Source organism: Nesoenas mayeri (assembly GCF_963082525.1).
Source record: "Nesoenas mayeri genome assembly, chromosome: 22".
Taxonomy (NCBI): Eukaryota; Metazoa; Chordata; class Aves; order Columbiformes; family Columbidae; genus Nesoenas; species Nesoenas mayeri.
Window position 1 is genome coordinate 6,333,053 of NC_137572.1, and position 9,051 is coordinate 6,342,103.

A 9,051-nucleotide genomic window follows, 5' to 3' on the forward strand; every position below is an offset into this window, starting at 1 on the left:
GTAGACATGCATGAAGTTACCACCATGCTCCTACTTAAACAGCAGAGCTGGATACAGCTCTGATGGCTGACATTTCCTGCCTTCCTCCTAAACAAATCTATAGGAAACACGTAGAACTCCATTTTGGCTTCAATGTCCTTTTGATCTTAAGCTGAGCAGATCCAACTCGAACACCCTCTCTATGCTTGCTTCATCACCCAGTTCTGGAGCTCTGAGGTGTAGGTGGATAGATGTCTTGAGACAAGCCTTCTACATCAGTTCACTTGCAGGCTCTGCCTTTAAGGACATTGTGAGAAGTGAAGGCTTTGAGGGCAATGAATTCCCCTCGTGGCTTAAGGACTTTCTATATCGCTTCATTGTGAGAAAGCTGGGGAATGTTTTGAACCACATCCTTGAGGAAAATTGAGCCCCTGTGCCCTACGGTTTGAAGGAAAGCCCTTGCTTTGTATTTCCCAACTTACTTTGTGTTTGTTTGGTTGGTTGGTTTTGGTTTTCTGTTTGGTTTGTTTGGTTGGTTTTGGTTTGTTTGGTTTTGGTTGGTTTGTTTGGTTGGTTTGTTTGGTTTGTTTTGACTGCTGAAATTCTGGAGGCCAGCCCAGGCAGCGTACAACCAAATCAGAGCTGACGCACTCTACCCAAACAAGCCCGCTTTATCTCCTCTGACCTTTCTGCACCTGCCATACAGGTCTTGGGAAAAGATAAGGGAGGGAAACAAGGATTGTACAGCAGGCCTGCAGCACTGTGAGAGGCTCATGCCAAAGCTGATCTCACAAAGCCACTAGATGGCAAACACCTCCCGTTGCTGATGCTGTAGTCTTGCCAACCTGCTGCTGGCTCACCATGTCAGCCAGCGGAGCTTCCCTCCTGTAGCCTGACACGGTAGCTCTCAAAAGCCTTTTCTTTGTTGTTTCACTTTATGAACGGCTCACACAAGGTCGCAGTACGTGTGCAGGGAACACAATCAAAAGGGGGAAGGAGCAGCCGAGCTGTGGCAAATGAACACAGCTGCACTTTGCGTGCCCGGGCAAGGCGAGCGCAGGGAGATCCCGCCGTCGTGTCCGAGGAGCTGAGCCCTGCGCCCGAGGGAGCAGCTGGGGCGGGCTCCGGGGCGGGCTCCGGGGCGGGCTCCGAGACCGGCTCCGGGACGGGCTCCGGGACGGGTTCCGGGATGGGCTCCGGGGCCGCCGCGGCGCCGGGATCGCACCCACCGGCTGCCCGGCGTGCGGTTCCCGCGGGCGGTGCCGCCGCCGCTCCGCCCCCGGGCCCGGGAGGAGCCGGGCAAGCCCCGCCCGCCGCGGCCCTAAGATGGCACCGCCGGCAGCGCGGCTGGCGCGGGTTTCCCGCACCGTCTCCTTCAGCGCCTGCCACCGGCTGCACAGGTGAGCGGCCCCGGCACGCCCGGCCCCGCCGCCTCGGGACGCGGGTCCCTCCGCCGGGCGGGTTCTCCGGGTCCCCCCGCCGCTGCTTCCCCGTGGGAAGCGGCCTCGGTGAAGGGCACAGAAGCCTCGCAGAGCTGCGGGCCGGCCGCGTTAGCGTAACGTGGGACACCGCTCCGCAGCCGCGCACACGGAGGCGCGGGTCCGGCTCCGCCGGTGTGCGCGGCTGCAGTCGGTCACTTCCCGGTTCTCCTTGCTTTGGTCCATTTTGTGCGGCTTGTAGTAGCCAATCCCGGTTTTAGACGTCACTGCTTAACTAGGTCTAGAGAGAAGGGAAACTCTGTTTTTAGATGGGATTAATTATACTTGCAGTTTGTAAGCACCTCATTGTGCCTCTAATCTGCCGCCTTTTTCTCTGAATTTACATATTCCTAAAGAGTGTCTTGACCTGAAATACTCCTCGGAGTAGGCACTTGAATTGCTTCAAAGGAAAGCTTCAGAGAGAGAAGCTGGGTTTTATACGTATTGGAGAAGCTCCCTAGGCTTTGTTGGTTAATAATAAATAAATGCATAGTGTGCTCCAGGCACTTCTCCCTAGGACCCCAAGTGATTTTGCCATATGAGTATGTGAATAGCTATTAGCATTTATACAGCAGCAATATAAGGCAGTTGTTACGAAACCAGCATATATAATTACTAAACCACAGTAAAAACTCCCCTGTTGTCAACGACGTCTCTTTATGGTCCAAATACTCCCCTGGTTCTGTTTGTGCCTCCTGAGTAGGAAAAGCTAGTGGCTTAAATTTAGGAGAATGACTAGTTGGAAGAGCTGGGGAGCAGCCACAGTTGAAGCTGTGAACATCTGTAAGGGATCCTGAAATGCCATGTCTGTGTTTCTCACAGTAAATCATTGAGCGATGAAGAAAACCTGAAGCTGTTTGGGAAATGCAACAATCCAAATGGTCATGGACACAACTATAAAGGTAAGGAGCTGACTTCCATGTTTACACCTGTAGTCATGGACAGAGGCTGCTCTCAGGCAGGCTGGGTCCAATGCAGAATAAGCCATGGGAAAGCTGGGCCAGATGTGTCTCAGTCTGGCATGGCTTTAGTGGCTGGTGTGGGGTTTTATTTTAGAATTAGAAGGAACTCTCAGCATCAGGGAGTTTGAAGCATGGCATGCTTGTCTGTCCCAATCACTGGTGTACTTTGTTGTAGTGTTTATGGTGTCATCGTGACATGATGTTTCCTTTTTTTTCCAGTTATAGTCACCGTGCGTGGAGAGGTAAGTGTGATCCATGTTGGTTTGGTTTTCCATGCCTTAGGGTGGCAGGATAGACGGGACTCTAGGAGTGAAGTTCTAGCACAATTGCTGGGTTTCCCAGGGTGTTTGTGTAAGCTCTGTGCACATCGCTATAGTAGGTTTTCTGTAATTGCTGTCCTGTTCACCTCATCTCTAACAAGGATTTGCAGGTGACTGGAGTGAAGTCCAGGGTTTGTAATGATCCTCCGGGCACATACCAGTCTGCACAATGTATAGGCTCTGGCCAGGTCTATGGGGCACCTTTGGGTGACCACTGAGCCACATGGAGGCTCAGCACTTCCAATAGCTGATTGTCTGCTCTTTTATCAAAGTATTTTGCTGCAAATCTAAAAGGAAATTCTGCTTTTGCAGTTGGTTTTCACCCTTCGTCCCGTCATCGCTCCGTGTGTTCTGCAGAGTCAGTTGTTCAGGCAGCACTTTGGTTTTGATGTTTTCCAAATGACTTTTTGAGGATTTGTAGTTCGTAGGAAAGGAGGTTTCTGTTCAGATCTATAAATAACATTTTAAACCTGCTTCCGTCTACATTCCCCAAATATGGAGCGAACTGTGAGCTGTGCCTTCTCCAGATGGGAGGATGCCCTGAACTCAGGCTGGTCTCTATTTTGTCCCTGATTGTTCAACCCAGCAGCTTAATGCGTATTTTCCTGCTTGTGTTCAAACCAGATTGTTGCTTGAAGACTGAGTGTTTCAGGGAGTTTTTCCTCCCTGGTGAGGGTGGAAGCACTGGGGTTGTTCGTGTGCTCTATCAGCCTCTGGGAGCATCACACGAGTTGGAACTCGGTGTGTGAAGGTGGAAAGACATTTTTCTTGTGGCTCAGATGTTGCGAGTGCACAGATATTCACAGTCTGATTTGTGCAGGCTCAGAGCAGCCTTGGTAATAAAGTCATGTAGCTAGGCTACTAATCTCCCTTTTGTGTTCCCTGCAGATTGACCCAGTCTCAGGAATGGTTATAAACCTGACAGACCTGAAAGAATGCATGCAGGTAATAGTGCTATTTCCTACACATCCCCAGGGAGAACCGATTAGAGTTTAGCAATTTGTCTGGTACCAGGGTGGAGATGTGGTCAGTTGATGATTGTGGGAGATAAAGAAGAAATTAAGGAATGATTTAAGACTGAAATGCTTCAGCACTGTGATGCGAGGCAGTACCATGTCTCCAGCTGGGGAGTTAACAGCTGGATGTAGGGCTGGGTAAGTTGAACCTCAAGCCCACTGACCAACTGGGACGAGGTTGTCACTGTTCTCTATCTGCAGGAGGCGATCATGAAACCTCTTGACCACAAAAACCTGGATAAGGATGTGCCGTACTTTGCTGAGGTGGTGAGGTGGGTGATAGTCCAAACCCCACTTACATTCAGGGTGTTCTCTTGTGAGAGCTGCTCACCCTGTGGCCTTCAGCATCTCGCCTGGCCCGTTCTAGGCAGGGCTTCCTCAAATCTCCTTGCTCTTCGTTCTGAATCTGCTTGTTTTTCACTCTCAGCACCACAGAGAACGTTGCAGTGTTCATCTGGGAAAACCTCAAGAACCTCCTGCCCGTGGGAACTCTTTATAAAATCAAAGTGTATGAAACAGACCAGAACATTGTTGTTTATAAAGGAGAAGAAACCATCTCTGAGAAATGAAATGGACTTCAGCTCAGCTAGAGGCCCTGCTGCAGTGGGTTACTGCAGGCCTGCTCGCTCTGTGTCCTACGCCTAGATGTTGGTTATATGTTGCTTAAGGACAAATACAGATGTTTCACAAGAATTCTTGCAGCAATGTAGCCGTTTGGGTTCTCAGAATGTGGTGATTTGTCTGCTTTTTCTCAAGATGTTCTTGTTTTGCAAACACAAACCACCAAGCTGATGTGAAATTTACAGTTGTGCCACAGTAAATAGAGCAGCTTTCTGGAGAGGAGGTGGTCTGGTAAAATGTGTCCAGTCACAAAAAGCTTTGATTTTTCTCTAATTAAACATTGGATTAATTTATGATTTTTAATAACATGGTCATTTCACTTTCCTAAAATGATGTGAATTGTAGTGGGTGGTAGCTGCCGCTGCTGGTTCACAAAGCATTTGGTGTCTTCAATGAGACATGGAGTCTAAAGGGTGTCATATGGCGCCTTTTCTCGGAAGACTAATTTAGCTGTTGACAAAAAACAAGCAAACGAATGGTTATATCTATATTGCACGGCCTGTTGCTATTATTAGCATGAAGTCAGGTGCTTGCCCAGAAATCACTAGCCCAGATTCCTGGTGTTTTACTGCATAGCCCCAACAATGTCCCACAATAGCTTGGGCATTTATATTTATTGCTGTGTCGCACGTTGGAGATGTGCTCGTATCCTTTATTCTGATCTCTCCAGTTTAAACAGCAGTAGATCTGTGAAGATGGAAATAAATGGGTTGACTGGGTAGTGGCTTTGGTGAAGGGGGTTGGCAATATCAGAGCTGGAATTGTAATTGTCTGTGACTCAAGAAATTACAGTGTTTTCTGTCCCTTAACATGCTTTTAGGGGTCTTGATCTTCGCAGGTGTATGTGAGCACCACGTAGGGAAGTGTCTGTAGGAATAAGCCTCCAAATTCACAGGTGAGGGAGGGAGGGTTATATAATGAAGTAATTAACTCACATAATCAGACATTAAGCATCTCTGGGCTGTAACTTAGTTACTGAGTGATGAAGTTGAAGAAGAATTGTTCAGGTGCTAGTGGGGTCCAGGACAGCAGTGAAATGGTCCAAGCTGATGCTGGGAGAGCTGCTGTAGGAGCCAGACTTCCAGCTCCAGTGCACATCAATCTGAATAGCAGTATAATGACAGGAAAAACAGAAATGTGCTGTGTTGTTTCTAGAAGGGACTGCGAGGGCAGATCCAGTTCTGCCTTCCTGTCCCATGGAATAAGTTCTCAGGTTATATAGAAGAGGAGCGGTGCCAAGGCAGGGACTGGGTGCATGTGGAGCCTGTGCAAGAAGCCAACCTTGTCGGTTTTTGCACTGCACTCGTGCCCATGTGCTTCAGTTAATGTGACCATTTGGTTCTGCCAACTGGAAGCAAAGGAAAGCTTGAGGCTGCCCGGTTTCAAAGGAAAGCTGTTTAGCCACAGCTGCTCTTTTTTATTCATTGTTTCTAGGGAACATTTCCCCATTCTGCCTCACTGCCAGGAGGGAAAACCTTCCTCTCTTTTCTGTACTTGAAAAGACAGTGACCATAGGAGGACTGTGGCTCCAGCGCCAGCTTTTGTAGTGTGGGGAGTGGAAATCGATTGTTTTCCCGTGACGTCGGAAATTATGTAACAGCGCAGAGCGAAAAAGGGGACACCGTTACAAAAGGATCAGCAAGGCGGAAAACGGCAGGTAGGACTGAGCCAAGTTCTGCCCGTCAGTCGTACCGGCCACTCCCCAGGCTGTTATTTGTAGTTCATTGTTGCCCCAACAATGACCGAGTTAATAAACAATCCAGGCTTTGCTGCTGATGAGGGACTGTAAGTGGGACACGGACCTCCCTCCGGGAGCTGTTTGTCCAAGTCCAGCCAGCGGCGCCTCCTGAGTCCTGAATTGCGGTTTGCCCCTGTAACGTGGCTTCTTTGTGTATGTGCACAGAGCCTGGAAGGCAATGAAGCCTCTGGGGATGTTCACAGGACCTCTACCTGCCTCATTTCAACCCCCCACCACATCGCAATCAAGCCAGGAAATGTTAAGTGCAAGAGGCAACTTTGATTCTTTAATTTATTTAGATTAGTTTAACAAAAAATTACTTTACAGAAGTTTGAAAATTCCTAAATAAACACCATCCACATAAAAATACAAAGCATAATAAAATAATCGAGATGTTCAGTGGCCCTACAATCTTGCCCTACAACAAAATCAGCTGTTGATTAAGAGGAACCCCTCTGCCATTCCAGAAAGCCAGAAGAAAACCAGAGAAACTTTGTAAGGCACCCAGTGAAATAACAAAATTTAGAGGATGCTGGACCAAATCACAGTGTGGAGCATTAATTCCAAAGGCCTGCACCTTTATGGGGGATATCCTGCCAGCAGGATCTCCAGCTTGTCCTGGTGAGGGGTTTCCTCCCCAGGTTGGTGGCCACACTTGTTTTCTCTGTTTGCCCTGGAGGTTTTAAACTGGTTGGGGCATGTGAATCCTAAACCCAAGATTTCCCCTCCTGGGTTCAATTCTGCTTCCAGTGGTTTTGGTGAATGTACTGGGGGTGTCTGGCTGTCACCGGGGCTCACATAGACACACGCACACACGTGCTGGGGGCAGGTCCCGGGCTGCACAGCCAAAAGCAGACCGCTCCTTGAGCTTCTCAGCAGATCCTGGTGCCCTGATGGAAAGAGGGCCTTTTCTCTCTTAAGCATTTTCATGCTTTGTTGTGCTTCACAGAATCTCAGGTGATGAGGAAGGAATTAATTCATGCAGCGTTTCTTTGGTAGACGGGACCTGCTCTTGACCGTGTTCTGCTGATCTCGCCGAAAGGCTAGAACGGAGTGATCTCTGACTTGCTACCAAACATTTCATCTTGCTGGGATTCCTGGCTCTGGACAAGGGGAGTGAGGAGATTGTCAGCTCTGTGCTCAGACAGATCTTTATAATTTAATGTAGAAGTGCAGTTATCATCTCGACACACGAAGAGGTGAGTGGTTTTCCTGAGTAGATCAGCTGCCTGCCCCCCCATGCAAACCTCAGCCATGGAGGAAAGGTGCAGCACAGGTGGGTCGTCTTCGCTACCTGACGTTTAGGAGAGCAGTCTGCTTGTGACAAGGAGCAGCGGCAGCTGAATGACAGCTATGAAGAAGGAGCTGCTCTGGACCACAGAGACGGAGCTGTGGGTGGTGGTTGATGGCAGTGTGGCTGTTTCTGGTGCTGAAAGGGAAAGAAACCCCCAGGGCTGATTAGAAGTTTATAGAGGACCAGCTGAGCTACAGAGCTGCTCCAAGAGGCTGCATTTAAATCTGATTTCTCAAAGCATTGGGGTCAAACCCATGGATATCTGAAATATCCACTCTTGTTTGTAGCAATTTAATGTCGCTTTAAGACAAAAGGAAGCTCAAAAAGGTTTTAAGTTCAATATTATAGCCTGAAAAACCTCTACGTAGCTCTAGAACTCCAGTGTCTAAAGACACTCTGGTGTCTTTCCCTGGTCTCCTGACTATTGGGGAGATGAGATAGATGTTCTTCAGCAACAAGGAACACTGGGTCCATCTTTCCCCTCTGCCAAGACACCAGAGCACTAATGAAGCCCTCGCTTGACATGTTATTCACCCTGCTGTTTGAACTGCCCGGCTGAGGTTTATTTACCTTTGTTCAGAGTCACAGCCTTGAACACGGCAGATCTATTAGCGAAGACAATATATGCCCTGTGGAAGGAATGAAGAGAGAGGAGAACAGTTTGAAAGAAGAGAAGCTCAATGTCTCATGTAGACCCATGTAGGGATGCAAAGGGGACATTAAGAGCAGATAAAGAGGCAGGAACTGAAGTCATCCTGAGCTCACTGTGGCTATTTGCTGCTTTACTGCCCTTTTCTAGAAGGGACTTGTATATGCCTTGTATAACAGGGGGGCAATTTACTGTGACCATCTGCTCCTTGTAATGAGAATCACTCTTGCCATGAACTATTACATTCTTTCTTCACACAGGTAAGGCAAATCAGGCTAATGACTGGTTTAATTGGCAAATACTTCCCACCAATGCAGCTCCATTGGTGTTAATGGAAACAAGAGGCGTGTTCAGTCCATTCATTCCCACGGAATTCATCTGCCTCCCTGCTGGTGGGAGCAAGTCTTCAAACTACGAGCCTGTCGTGGTGTGACCTCTAGTGAGGCTTTGCAGAAAGTGTTTCCTTGGGATTTTCAAGAGGAAATCTGGAGAAGGCACAAGAGGTTCGTTTCAACCCCTGCTCTAGAGGTGAGTCCTTGATTTTGGGTGTTGTTAAGAGCTTACACAGATAAATACTGCCCTAACTGAATACTTACTGGTGAAGTCTAGTCTTACCTGATTTCCACGGAAGAAATGTTACTAGCTGAAGATGTCCAGTTTGCTGCTTGCTGAGTGACATTTAATATTGCTGTGTCTATGTCACTGCAGTTCTCCTTGTCTGCCACTTTCCATTCTCCTGTGGAGGCATTTTCTGGCGATACAGCTTGCAGGAAATAGTTGGTCACACTCGTGTTGTCACTGGCGTTTCTGTTGTCCCTTATTGTAACTGGAAACAATGCAAATTAGACAAAGTAAGGTGCCTGTTCTGCAGGGCAGCCACCTCCACAGTCCATGCCTCAGGGTTTTCAGCCAAGGAGGTATTTGCACCGTGCTCTCTATACGATATGAGTGCACCAGAAGCCTGCAAGGAGAAGGAGATGTACTGCAGCCCTCC

General features: G+C 48.4%; 1 protein-coding gene across 1 annotated transcript; it reads left to right on the forward strand.

Moving 5' to 3' along the window:
* Positions 1–1,305: 1,305 nt before the first annotated feature.
* PTS (6-pyruvoyltetrahydropterin synthase) lies at positions 1,306–4,424 on the forward strand (the record flags this gene model as incomplete). Its single annotated transcript, XM_080357856.1, has 6 exons — positions 1,306–1,379; positions 2,280–2,359; positions 2,639–2,661; positions 3,628–3,684; positions 3,957–4,027; positions 4,183–4,424. The coding sequence occupies 6 exons, from the start codon at positions 1,306–1,308 to the stop codon at positions 4,322–4,324; spliced, it is 447 nt and encodes a 148-aa protein (XP_080213982.1). The 3' UTR covers positions 4,325–4,424.
* Positions 4,425–9,051: the final 4,627 nt, after the last annotated feature.